Source organism: Erpetoichthys calabaricus, chromosome 9, assembly GCF_900747795.2.
Source record: "Erpetoichthys calabaricus chromosome 9, fErpCal1.3, whole genome shotgun sequence".
NCBI classification, from domain to species: Eukaryota; Metazoa; Chordata; class Cladistia; order Polypteriformes; family Polypteridae; genus Erpetoichthys; species Erpetoichthys calabaricus.
Window position 1 is genome coordinate 35,528,088 of NC_041402.2, and position 15,000 is coordinate 35,543,087.

The 15,000-nt window shown below is 37.6% G+C and overlaps 1 protein-coding gene across 11 annotated transcripts in view; it reads left to right on the forward strand.

Moving 5' to 3' along the window:
- chd9 (chromodomain helicase DNA binding protein 9) overlaps window positions 1-15,000 on the forward strand; it is a 270,690-nt gene that overhangs the window by 37,747 nt on the left and 217,943 nt on the right. For all 11 annotated transcript variants that reach the window (XM_051932075.1, XM_051932074.1, XM_051932078.1 and 8 more), the window contains exon 2: window positions 8,930-10,447. In XM_051932075.1, coding sequence (XP_051788035.1) covers window positions 9,098-10,447 — 1,350 coding nt within the window. In that variant the 5' untranslated portion in view covers window positions 8,930-9,097. The remainder of the gene's footprint in view (window positions 1-8,929; window positions 10,448-15,000) is intronic.

The window sequence follows — 15,000 nt, forward strand, 5'->3', positions numbered from 1 at the left end:
TAAATATTTACATATTACTTTATAGTTTTTATGTGTTTCAAGTGAATACTGTGCAATTTACTGATTTTAAAATTCATTTCTGTTAAAACAGAGAAATACTCTTTTGCAGTAGTAGTGACATAACACGGTTCAGGTGACACTATGTTTAATTAGATAGTTTTGTTGCCTTGTTGCTTAGCTGGTCATTGTTTTTGCTGGTCAATACTGGGATGGAGTAAACACATTTATATACATTTGTGTGTCCAAAAATCTCTGTACCACCCTCCACTGCAGAAACGTGTATGCTAAAATAATTGGTGATTCGGTATTGTTTCAGAATGAATGAGGTTTGTGTATATGGTGTGTATAATTGTGGCCTTCATTAATCTAGCATTTTATTAATGATTATTTGCTTCTATGCTTCATTACCCTGGAACAGTCCAGCTCTGTCCATAACTGTATAGTAGTGGTATGCAGTAGTAGAAACAAGACACGGGTAGAAGTTGGTCAGCCAGGAAAAACTGCAGGTCGCATTGCATTTTGCTACCAAAGTATGAATTGTTGTCTCAAGTTATATGTTGATCACAGAAAAAATTATATTTTTTTAGTACATGTAATTTAAAGATTGTATGTTAATCTCCTGTTATTTCACATAGCTTAAAAAGTATTTGCACACACTTAAAATTGCATTGCAATGTTTACACACACATGGCATACAAAGTATACCACCAGCATCAATTTGACATGGGGAAAGGAGAACATGCGAAGTGGCACATTGTGGACAGCAAAATGTGTCTCACTCACAATGCTGCAGCAGACCTGACAATATATGCAAATGAGAGCATGAACAGTGGGGCTTAATTGTGAAGACAGAAGGACTGCTGCAGGATGGTATTTGGTCATGAATGAGACGCTTTTTAGTAAAAAATATCTATGATTTTAGGGCAGCTATCAAAATTTTGGTGCATGTATTGAATCACATACACCAACATGGTTTTACTGCAGGTGTATATACCAGCAAAGAAAGCAACAACAACATTTATTTATATAGCACATTTTCATACAAATGATGTAGCTCAAAGTGATTTACAAGATGAAGAAAGAAAAACTATAAAAATAAGATTAGGCAATACTAAGTAACAAAGAATAAAGTAAGGTTCGATGGCCAGGAAGACAGAAGAAAAAAAAAAAAAAAAAACTCCAGAGGTTTGGAGAAAAAAAAAAAAAAAATCTGCAGGGGTTCCGAGGCCACAAGACCATCCAGCCCCCACTAGGCATTCTACCTAACATAAATAATCTAAATTAGTTCTCATGGTTTTCAGGCTTCCTGTGGAAGAATTGGACTGTTTATTCTTGCTTTTGCATGCATCGTAAGATATGTTGTCTATGCATTGCAATGTTTTCATATACCCAGGGATTGGAAAGTACACATACATGTGTGATACTCTTTAATGCTTTGCTTTGTACACTTTGTCCACAATATGCCACCTTGTGTGTTCTCCTTTCCCCATGTCAAACTAATGCTGAACATGCTTCTGTCAGACACTTGGCACACTTTGATGCCACTGGCTGTGTACTTTGTAGTCCTAGCTGTGTGAAAACATTACACAGGATTACATTTTGGACTTTTTTACACTGCTGCCAGATAGATAAATTTCTTTCTAAAACGCTATGTATTATTCCTTAAATTCCTTCTCTGATTTGTTTAATTGCAGTTTACATGACTGTTCTCATTAAATAAAAATCTTATTTAATCTGAAGTTTTAAAAAAAGGCTGTTGTAGTCGTTTAATATAAATTAAGTCAGAAGGACTTTACTTTGAGCATTTTTAGATTTTTAGGTCTATACTGTGATATCTATATATATATATATAATTCACTAAGCCGCTGCCAGAGCAAGCAAGACACCCATGAAAGCACGCAAGCAAGCAAGCAAGACACCCATGAAAGCACGCAGGAAGGGGTGTGGATTCACTAAACTAAGCCGCCACCAGAGCAAGCAAGACACCCATGAAAGCACGCAGGAAGGGGCGTGGATTCACTAAGCCGCCGACAAGTAAGACACCCATGGCGCACGCAGGAAGGAGCCACACCCACCAACTCTAAGACCATTGGATACGACGACAACTCGCAGAGCCACCCCCACCAACTCGGACGCGACGACTCGGAAAAAAATGCCGTCATTTATGTTCGTCTGTGCTAGAGTACACATGCACCTCTGAGTCACGTTGACTTTTCGGTATAATTCACTAAGCCGCCGACAAGTAAGACACCCATGGCGCACTCAGGAAGGAGCCACGCCCACAAACTCGAACAGCTCATCAAACACATACTCGCTTTGGTTTGTGCTGCGGTCCAAATCCAGCTGTGAGCCACGTTGACTGTTCATTTGCCCTCCATGGCTACCGCTTCAAATGTATTTCATGGAAAAAACACATCTTTCAATGTTATAGAAATTCCTGCATCAGGTAACTGTTTGTTTCTATCAGTCAGGTTTTTCTGGAAAAATGTCATTGACGAAACTGTTGCTCTCAAACTTCGCAACATGGCTGACTTTCAGCAACACTTCTACGCCCCTCGCTACGCTGTGAGCGCGGTGATTATTTAAAAATGGCCTTTTGAAGGGGAGCTGTGGACCCGCTATACCACATGAACACCTGTGACATTGCCTTCACATTGTTTTCCTTTTATTTCTGATCCCGTCGAGCAGATCAGATACCCAGGCAAACAACACTGAATAATCATTAGCTGCAACTACTTTGCCTGCCTCAACTCCTCACCTGAGTCGGTTTCGTCTGTGTTCAGCAGTGTTTCCCAATCTTGGTCTTGTTGAACCCCTGTCGCTGCAGGGTTTTGTTCCAACCAGATTCCTAATCATTAATGCCGATGAAACTCATCCAGGATAAATCGTTTTTTCAAATGCAGCCGTGTAGCAGATTAGCTGGATGTAATAATCCGAGATGAATGCGCGCCCCAGTGCTGAGTGAAAAGCCAATGTATATTGAGTCTAGAAAACATGACCAGCAAGTCTTTGATAGGCTGCAACAAAAAGATGAAAGAACGGGCGCATTTTTTTCACACAGGCTGCATGTGTGTGTGGGTGGGTGGGTGTTAGTTAATTACTTACTCAAACGATTTTAAGATTTAATATGCACAAGTGGTAACACTGCAAAAGCAGCCCAAACCAGAAAGGACGGCTGGCAAAAAGTGGCCGACAAATTAAACGCGTGTGCATTGTACTTACTGAAAGCAGCGTTACGGATTTTGCAAATGTTCATTTTTTTCCCTCTGCTTAAAAAACATTAAAAAAGCGGCGTGATTATGCGGCGTATACTACGCCGTGTGTTGGTATGCAGCGTATAAAACAGTTTGTTTGTCACGGATAATTTGCCTTTTACTTTTACACGAAGACAATTTCCTGTTAGATTGGCCTTTACGATGACAATTAATAAGGCACAGGGCCAAACTTTCAAAAAGATATGCATGTATCTGCCAAAACCAGTTTTCAGTCACAATCAATTAATTGTATGTTGCTCTCTCCAGAGTTCCATCTTTTTTCATTCACGTACTGTTGTATCCTCAACCCCACCCCTTTTAGACAACTGTGTCTTTCCGGAACTGTTCAGCCATCAATAAATAATTATGCGGCGTATGCCTGCAGGAACAAGTGCAGCGAGTGAGAGAGAGAGCGAGCGACACACACACATGCACACACGCACACACACACACACACACACACGCGAGAGAGAGAGCGCTGGATGCATAAGAATAATAATACTTCATTACATTGATATACTGGTGTTTTCAGTATTCAAAGCGCTATCCACACAGGGAGGAACCGGGAAGCGAACCCAAAATCTTCCAGAGTCTCCTTACTGCAAAACAGCAACACTACCACTGTGCTACAAGGCAGTTAAAGAATGCACTGGGCTCGATTTTGTTGTCACTTCTGTTTACAGCAATCGGGTCGTTGCGTGCATTATTGCAATGTTACTTTTCTTGGTGCCTTATTACATTATGCCTTATTACATTACGGATGTTTCACATGTTCATTTTTTTCCCTGTGCGTAAAAACATGTTTCTCAACTGTGACTCCAGAACAACTCAGTACGCAAGCTATATTAAGCGTCAACAACGAAGACTCGCTACACCTTAATGAACAAGTGCTGAAACTTATCCCTACCGACGAAGTAACTTTCACCAGCGTGGCCTCTATCGTCACAGACGATCCCGCTTTCAGTCTCAGACAATTGTATGTTGCTCTCTCCAGAGGTCCATCTTTTCATTCACTTACAGTGGTATCCATAAAACCCAACCCATTTGGACAACTGTGTCGTTCAGGAAGTATTCACCCATCAATACATAATTATGCGGCGTGTGCTATGCCGCGGGTTGGCTAGTATATTAAAATTATTATATACTAAAATTTTGTTAATATCATGATATATCATTTTTGGGTGTTTTTCTACCCATTATTTAATGTATCCATTTTTGCTTTCTACATTTCTCTTTTCTCTGATTGGATAGTGGAATGAGCTTATGCACAACCAGTTTGTACCTTTTCCTTTTCATTTTGACTTTAATGGTATTTTTCCAATACTGGTAACATAAGAGAAACAAGAGGTCATACAGTAAGAAGCAGTGGGAAGTTCTGGGCTAATCTGTTAAATGTTGTAGACATTGTAGTAACTTAGCGATCCACTAAAATCAACATTCTTGACTGAGGCCAAATTCCAGAAAATACTGGGCCAAACACCAAGTATCTTAAATTTTTTTTTTTGTTTGTTTTTGCCTCTTGTTTTGTTGATATTGTTAAGGTCTAACATAAATCAATTTCACTTTTGATTTTTGCTTTTTAATGAAATCGAATTATAAAAGTGCAAGTTGAAGAAAAATCTTTTTATTTTAGAAGTTAGCTTTTTCAAAGAGGATATATTTAATAAAGAATAAACTGATATACAAATAAATAAAACGGTAACAAAATCTAGTCTGGTAAATAATACATTTTTACTTATTGTACATAAGTCCTTCAATGTATTTTTATTTTTGCAAAACTAACCAGGCCACAAAAAAGTCATACTGCACTTAGCAGAATGAAAATGATTTAGGCCTACAGAATGCACTGCCACAGTAAGCAGAGCGTGAACCAGATCAGCGGCCAAGAGAGACAAATTAGTGGAATTGATATTGTTGTCAATACTATTTTGACCTTCAGTAGAAAATTTCAGTTTGCAACAGATTGGCTTTTCTCATATCTCATCACACTATTGTGTTGCTTAAAAAATACAAGAACTAACAACTAACTCAAAATAGGTCTCTACACAGTGTTAATGTATGTGGGAAGAATTTGCTTGATTGGGTTATTTTATCTATTCCCATTCCACATTGTTTTTTAAACTCAACTCGTTTAAATAGTGTTGCTTTGCATCCCTGTGTGGTTAGTCTTAATATGATCATTTTTCCTTTCCTTCCCTTTATCCATTGCTGTTTTTTTAATAAAGCATTGTGGTTTTGCATACTATGTCATTACTTCTGGTATTCTTCAATGCAAACAAACCTGTATAGTCCTCTGAAGACGGTGTCCACACTTCATCATGCAATGTGACATATCCATCATTCTGTGTAGGACAGTAGGCACCATTTAAAAGATGTAGGGGAGCATAATCAAAATTTTTACTCATTTGGCTGAATGCAAAATATGACTTTTTTTTGGCTATTTTTGTAGTAGTAGTGAGCATGGGCTATGACACCATTACATTCTTTGGTTGCTGTACTGATCCACGAAAGAGGTTGAGTGGTAAAGTTTTAAGGACATAAGAGGTTGGGGAGGAAGCGGGCAAAATCAATTTTTTTTATAGAACATCATTCATTTGGAATAGAGATGAGATATTTGCCTGTTAATTTTATGGTTTTGAGCATTAACATTTTTCAAATCATGTTTTATTTCTAGTTGCAGCTTTGTTTCTTTTTGGTTTTTGCCACTGGGATTTCCAAAATTTTCTGCATTTTACTTTTAAGGGACTTTTGCTTATTTCCACCTTAGGTGAAGCACAGATTTCGGTTTCCATTTGGTTGTTAGAAAGGTTGAGACTTAATAGGAGGTCCTTTAAGGTGTTGTAGTAGGCAGAATTGGGTGGTGCCTGTTTGGGGTCTTAGTTCTTCCTCTAGGTCAGCAACTTCCAAACTGTTGAGAAGACCAAACCGGAAGATATGTTATTTTCCTGATGTCTCCTACAACCCCCTCCTATGTTTACCAAGGACTTATGGAAGGTTTTTTTTTTTTAGTAACCTATTTGTGTAAACAAAACAATCAACTAGGGATGATTCCATTCCTGTGCTGTACTTCAGAAATATAGAAGTGTTAAAAATATTACTTAAAATCTGATTTGTATTTGTTTTTACTATAGTACTAATTTGTGTACTGCGGATGTACTTATACTTACTATCAATTGATTAATTTTTTAAACATATCACATTTCACTGTACAAATGAATAAGATTAAGGATATTTCCCACATATTTGTTTCTTGAGCACTATGTTGCATTCAGATTTATTTATTTGGCTGCTGCTTTGTAGAGTTGACTGTGGATGTGTTAATGACTTCTCTGGCAGTCAAGAAAATTGGATGCTGCACAAAGTTCTTCCACATCCAGTTAATTCAATGATGGTTGAAAAGTCCAAATTTTGTGCTTCTAATTTTGTCCTTACTTTTCTGTTTGGAATAAACCTTACTAGCACAGCTCTTCTCCTGCGTTGTTTACACAGCCATTTCCACGTGATGTAATAACATTTTGGGGGTAATTTCTAACACAGAGTATATCTTTCAATTGCAAACTGCAAATAAAATATGGATTTGATTGTTAAATTGAAATTGTATTGGCCTTTACAGTATATGTGTATCTCAATTTAATATTGTTCCAGCTCTAAGTGTGAATTGTGTTAGGATGCTTGACTCAGTTTATTGAAAAGCAGAAATTACTCTGCTGTGCCAAAAGATGAATGAAAAAAAGACTTGTCAACTCAAGTCTAAAAATATCAACGATGGATGAGTAGAGATTAATAATATAGGTTGTTTGATCTACAGGAAAGTGGGTTGTTTATTTTTTTGCTTGCAGAAGAAGGTAAGGTACAGGCTACAGTACTACAGTACAGAATATATGTTACAGAGAAAAGCCTTATTTGAAGTAATTTAGCAGTCTCATTTCCAAGGTCAAATAAAATGAAATGCTATAAGGGCAAGAATAATAGTCTTTATTCTTCCATTTTTTTCATCTTCTTGAGAGCCCCCACTTTTTATGTTTGCCTAATTTTGGAACAAAGTTTCCATTTGCAAAAAAATATCCAAAGAAGGAAGTTCTAACCTGAGTTCAAAAGGTAAGTCTAAGAAGCCAGGTGTGAAAATCTCCTAAAGGAGGTGCTTGAGCACTTCTTTTAATATCTTTTTCTGCTGTTGCTTTTATAATCTGCACCAAGGCCAGTAAGCAGCAGAAGAAGCTCTGTGCCCGTAATTATCAAGCGTATCAGAGTAGGAAAACTGTCTTGACTGCCTCAAAAATCTGAGTGACACAAATTTGGTTCTGCTCTTTGATGGAGGAATCAAAGAATTTTATCTGTTTTCCTAATTAAGGAAACTACTTCTAACATCCAGGATTTAGGAGAGCTTGTAAGTGTTCCTCACTTGCTTGCAGCTACCAGAAGATGGGCTTTCAAATGGAGATAGGCATGCACATTCTGCCATAGTCTGAATGTTTTAGAAATGCTGGACAACAATGAACCTGTAAAATGGTGCACTTGTTTTGTTATACCTTTTGTGAAAGTGTTTTATTTGATATTTGGACTTCAGTCTTCAGACATTATACACTTCACGCCAGCATTTTGTCATTATTTTGTCATTATAACATGAAAAAAGTTGAAAAAATGTATGTATTCCAAACAACAAATAATATATTATTTACTGAGTACAATTTCAGGTACCTCACACCCAGATAAACACACTTGAGGTGCAAATAAAACTAAAAATTGTTTTTGTTGTTCTCTAAAGTTCTCTGATGGTTGAGCTTCTTTCTGTGATGTTAATTTTCTTTGGAGTGTAGCATTTATTTTACCTGACTGTTCTGGCTAATTGTGCTTATTCCAGAATCAAAGCCTTACTAAGCATTTTTGGGGATGCATGTATACAGTGCTTTATGTTTTAGCACCAGTGAGCATAGGTTTTGCTTCTGTGGAATATGAATGAAAGCAACAGCTAGTATGAAACCTACTTTTTAAAGTAGGTCAGCTTGATGCCCTTTTCCAGTGTGTGGCCCTCATTCATTGTAACCTGACACATGTTCTCACCAGCAGAGGGTCTTGGGATTCAGGAACTGAAGTGCAGTTAGCAATGGCCTTAAAATAAGGGAAGTGACTCTCACTGTGATTGTCATTTCCTGAATCTCTGTGTTGTGCCGACAGTCTGGCTACGATGCTCACTGACCTCATACTTCCTGAAACTGCCATAGGGGAGCGACTACCGTGAGAGTTCTGTTTATCAGGAGATGAAAATTAACTTGTAATCGTCTGCATGTGACTCTTCCTTTCAGATGGACAAATGGGGAATTGACCTGAATAAATCATGTTCTTCAGAGCTTTTTCACCTGCTAAAGCAGTTTAAGCCAGAAGTCCTCCCGAGTTTGGGAACAACTTAAAACGTGTACAGTAATTGCTAAACTACAGTGGAAAACTTTTTACAGAAGACATTTTAGACATCCTTTTTAACTCTAGCTTCTACAAGACACGTGCATCAGGTTTTCAATATATAGGCTGTAAAGTGTGCAATCTATTGACAATTTTGTTGAAGCTATATATGAATATTATTTAGTGAAAATTCATTGGAGATATTATACAAGGATCATATTTATGTTAATCTTTTGCAATCAATTAATTTTTAATATTTCTGTCTTATTTTTCTCTAGATTAAGTTGGAGATGCTGCACTACCTTTCCTAATTGGCTGGTGATGCAGAACATGTTTTTGATCTTCAGGAACTAAATTGCATTCTAGGGATTTGTTTCTAACAGGGTGGACTGTGGCTTCTCACAGTCCAGGTCTGTGGACACTGCTGGAGTAGGACTAATCTCACAATGGACTTGTTTGATGATCCAATTTTGTATACCAGAGGCATGGAGGCTCTTTCAGATGACAGCTTTGTCCTCTCGGGCTCCTCCTTGCTTGTAGATGATCTGAACCTTAATGCAGAGTTTGAGCCCCTCCAGGTGGAACCTCTGGATCATGTGAAGCAGACCGGGAACACCTCAACATCTCAGCCTATCCTTGGCTTTGAGCAGCATGTCAGTCCATTTGAGTCCCTCAAGGAGACACACCCCCTAGACCATGCCTTCTCAATTGGAGTGGAAAATGGAAGTGTGCTAACACCACCTTGTTCTCAGCATGCTCCTTCCCCTACACACCAGTCAAGTCAGTCAAATGGCTTGTTTCCAGGTGCCTCAAACAGCAGCCCAATGTGGGGACATCACCATGAGAATGGGACAGAATTTCACCAGCATAGTGGGGTTTCCCATTCTATGCAGCAACACAACAAAAGTTTCACAGAGCACCAGAACTTTGGGTTATTTCAAACTGGTTCATTGCATCAGAGCCACCACCCGACCCATCCTATGCCACCTACACCAGTTTCTCAGGAGAATATAAACCAGTCCAAATTGTTCATGGATGTAAACAGCACATCTTCTATGACAAATGTTCACCGGACAGGAAGGATGAGCAGCCATCTTGGTTCTCATCATTCTGCTACTTCTCACCAGCTTTGTAACCTGGCCTCAAATTTACAGCTGCCTTACCGGAGACCATCTTCAACTCTAGCCCTGCCTTCCTGCTCTGTGAATCAGAATTCCCATTTTCAGAATTCGCCTTCCAGCTACACTTATTCCGGTAATACATGTGTGAACAGTGAGAAGGTGCTGTCTGCGGGTTCATTTTCCAACACAGTGCAGGCACCAGTTTCAGATTTCCTAGAGGAGTCCGACTCCTTTCTTTTACTGGCAGGAGCCAGACAGGGACCTGCAGAACAACAACAACAGCAGGTGACACAAAATCCTGTGTGTGAAAATTCTTTTCATGCAAAAAATACTCAGGGTGGTTTTACCAGAGCAAGAAATCCTACTGAAGAGTTGAGCTGCTTTCAAACAGCATTGAGACGCTCCTCTGAGCAGTTTGGCAGCTCGCATCCAACATCGGGTCCTGTACCAAACAGCAGTGGCTTTTCTGAACTGGAAGAGAACTTACTTCAGCAAATGGATACTCCGTCTATGCCTTTTGGAGACCTTGATCCAGATGATCTTCTTGAGGGGAGCTTGCTGCCTCAGTTTGAAACCAGTTTTGGACATGAAAACCCATGTGCTTCTATGGAATCCCATCCATGTGACAACGCCTGGCCAGATGTTAATGACTCAGCACCTTGTTTCAAGCAACAGGTATGTTTCACACGCTGAAATAGAGAAAACTTTTACATGGCTGTTTTAAAGCTCTTTGCAAAGACAAGATAAAAAAAAATTTATAAGTTTGTCTGTCCATCATGCAGTTTTGAAGGTAACTTTTACTGGTTATTGACAATTTCATTTATTTTTTTAATTTTATATAATGTGTGTGTATATATAAAGGTATATATACCTTTCTAGAGGGTGCACTGACTAAGGATGTCTTACAAAACTCAAAACAAAGAAATTTTACATAAAAAGATAGATTGTAAGAAGACTGAAATGCAAGATAACATTCTGCCAATACTGAAACACTAGAAAGAGCCATCAGGCAACCTTTGTTTTTTAGGCAGTGAATATAAATTCTTCTTCTGAAAAAAAAAAAAAAAAAAAAAATGTACGCAGTCCTATTTATTATCATTCTTTAATTTAATATTATTCATTGTATCAGTATGCTGCTGCTGAAGAATGTGAATTTCCCCTTGGGATTAATAAAGTATCTATCTATCTATCTATCTATCTATCTATCTATCTATCTATCTATCTATCTATCTATCTATCTATCTATCTATCTATCTATCTATCTATCTATCTATCTATCTATCTATCTATCTATCTATCTATCTATCTATCTATCTATCTGAAAGAAACAGGTGTCACAATTGTAGAAGTTAGAACTGTCTGCAAACTGCTTTGCTTCCTCTTCAGAACATGTATACAGCATACCTTCATGTGTATCTCTTTGAAATATGCAAAAGCTATTTAAAAATCATAATTGTACTGTAGATGCTGAATTTTTCCAATGATTTTGGTAAAAGTATTTCTCTTTTGTGTTATTAAGTAAACCTTTTATTATTACTTTTCTATGTTCTTGTCCTCATTGAAAATTGCTTCAGGGGCGCTGTACAATGGCTGACCCTGAACCCCAAACATTCATAAAGTCAATTTCCCCTCTATGGTTAATGCAGTGTTCCAAAATTGGGTAATGATCATGTCACATTTATGCATGTTTTAATAATGTCATCACATATAGTTTATATTGGCAGGTCTTTTTGGTGAAATTAGAAGGGATAGTCATGCACATGTGCTGAATGGCTAAAGGATTTCCTATTTCTGGTTTGTGGACATTATGTGAAGTAACACTACGTTTAAGAGAGCACAAAATAGCTGTCACACACACACTGTTGCACACACATGTGGAGGAACAGTGTTCATGCTGAATATTTGTTTTGCATTTTAAAAGATTATCTCCCTAAAACAGTCTACTTTTGACATCACTTATTACTCTTTCTTGTGAATTTATCTCTGTCATCCTTGTGACTCTTTTCACCTCTTCCATGTATTTGTTTGTACTTCTACAGTTGTCAGTACTGAAAATTTGCATTCTCTAGGTCTGCACCCTCCTCTTTCTCCCATTTAACTTCTTGGGTGACTTCACTTTCACTCATCTTTATGGTGCCGTTTGTTATTTGGTGCGGTAGTGGTGTTAGCAAATTTGATGTTGCTGTTATGCATGACTTGTGATCAGGGCAGCAGAGTCAGAGTTGTGGAGTCAGTTTTTTGGTAGAGTCACAAAATTTTTTTTCTAATTCCAACTCCAGCATTTGAATCTCAAGTGCCTTAATAAGCTGGTGTCCTACTACAGAGTTACAGTTCCAACCATGACATCTGTCAGTTTGGTTTAAAGCTTAATTCAAGAATGTTGACACCAACACAAAGCTGGGCAGTGATGGTTGACTAGGAAATGCCACATGATTTACACAGCACAAGCAAGATGTGCAAATAAAGTTATAAAGTGACAGTGAGTACTAGTGCAGCTCCAGGGTATACATATTATGTGTACATTAGAGGTGAGTACAGTATTATTTTTCAGTCCTGTTCCCACATGTTCTCTGACTACCTCCATCTCCTTCATTGTTTTCTGAAGAACTTGGTCTAATCCCCAAATAAACAAATAAAAAAATATTGATATACAGTGATCCTTATCGCACCCCCACTACATGGCGGATTTATTAATATTATTATTACTAGGGGGCTCTGCCCCCTGCAGATCCAGGTTTTGCAGTGGCCTAGCCAGAGTCCGAATCTGAATCCAATTGAAAATTTGTGGCATGATCTCAGAATTGCAGTTCACAAATGAAAGCCTGTAAACTTTGCCCAGTTGGAGCAGTTCTGCAAGGAAGAAAGGGAAAAATTGTTTCCATCCAGATGTGCTAAGCTTGTAGATGGCTATCCAAAGCAATTGCAAGCAGTTATTGCTACAAAGGGTGCTGCTACCAAGTATTGACTGTGTGTCATGTGAAGGGATCAATTACTTTTTCAACAACATTTTTCACAACATGACTGTCAATTTGCATTTGTTTAGTTCACCAAGCTTTAAATGTTTCAAAATATGTACACAGAGAAATAAAAGTTCACTGTGATACTGTGATTTTTATAGGCTGTAATGATGTAAGATGGAAATACGGTGGCTTTCCAGAGGGGGTCGAATACTTTTTCAATCCACTGTATTTGTAAAGATAAAAACAAATTGTAATTGATGTATATTCAGATGACATTATTATTATTATTATTAATAATATTTTAAAAATCCATAAGTATTGTAGACAGAGTAACTTAATGCAGACATGGTTTGATTTACAGCCTGTGGAGTTGAGGCAATTCATACTTGCAGCTGAGGGCCATTGGAAAACAATTGGATAATAATTGAAATTGACCAAAACAGTTGCAGTAATAAATCTTTTGTTGTTATTATTTCACAGGGTCTCACTCATGTTTTTTGACTCTTGGAGGGCCCTTAAAGGTTTATTTTCATCTGCACTGTTCCACGTGGATAATTTTTATGCATTTAGGCCACACTGCCTTCCTTACAGCAGTGTTTCTCAACCTTTATGGACCTGGAAACCAGTTTTGAATTTTAATTCATTGATGACTAAATAGCAGCAATTGCAAACTGCCTCTTTGGTAAAACAGATTATCATAGGTTCCCCTTGGTGAAACACTCTCACTTAGAAATGGAACAACATATCACACAGCTCTGCAATTGCTTAGGTGACCCACCAGCATCAACCCGGATAGGATCCCAGTGATTCAGAAACACTGCTCGATGCCGAGACTCAAAAGATCCATTTATACTATTCCGTAAAGGTAGTTAAAGTATAGATAGATAGAACTTTATTTGTCCCTAGAGGGAAATTTAGCTTTTTACAGAAGCTCTTTCAATACATAAATAGGTAGGTAAGTAAATAAACAAATAAATATATACACACACACTTTGATCTGAACACACACCAGAATGACTATAAAGCAAGAAAATTAAAAAGAATGAGAGTTCTGACTTGGCTGTCATAATCACAGTGAGGCTGTATACAGGCGTATTGTCATAGGTATGAAGTAGCCCCCGTAGCGTATCTTGACACACTTCTGCTGAAAGTCCTTGGCGTTGATGTGTCAGAGAGAATGTGCAACATTGTTCATAATGGCACTCAGTTTTGTTTTCATTCTCTCCTTTGCTATGATCTCCAGAGTGCATCCTATAACTGAGCTTACCCGTTTAATTAGCTTGATTCACTGGGTCTCTCTTGAAGTGATATTGCTAGTCCAGCACAACACAGCATAGAAAGTCCCGCTGGCCATCACATAGGTATAGAAGATCTGTACCCTTGATCCACACAGCCTCATATTGTAATGACCGTTACACTTTGTGACTGACATACAGCCAAATGGAGCAGTACCTTCACACATGCCTTTACAATAAATGTTCATATTCAGTGATAGAATCATTAGTCTATTTTTAACAACAGCTATCGCAAAATAGTAGTGGAGGAGAGGAAATACCAAAATTCTTGGAAACCAGAGCCTGAAGAAAGCACATGTTTGGGAACTTTAGTAGATCAGGGATACAAAGATGTTTTGATCAAGGCAACATGGCTGCCTAGATCTTTCCAAGTCACTATTTGGCTGGAGGCTTGATTGATGTCAGAATCACTGTATTAAGTGTCGTCCTTGAAGCCAGTGACACATTACGTAAGATTGTTGGGAAACTTAATCAGAAGTGCTCACTGATCACAAAGGAGAAGGGTTAATAGCTCATACTAATCATTGATTCCATGTTACTGAGTTGGCCAATTCCAATTCCTGCACATCCAGACACATGGAAGACTTATATCCTATATTAAAGTGTTAACTTCAGTATTTTTTATAATTAAACGATAGACCATAGGTGGTACCTGTTCATTTTTTATTGACAACATTACATTTTTGTAGGCTTATTGTTCAGTGACAGTAAAATACTGAGATAAATGTAATTTCATTAAAATACATATTTTTTAACTAAATAAAATATGTATAGGAAATATCCATAATACATACAACATAAAAGACATACATTCTTCTCATTAAACAATTTGACAGCTTTATTTCTTTATTAATGTACTTTATGTGAAATAAGCTTAATTGAAAAAAAGTTTTCACCATATATTTCAATCATATATATATTGTAATAATACAAACGACAAAGCATAAAGGTTTACTGTTTTACCGTATACTGT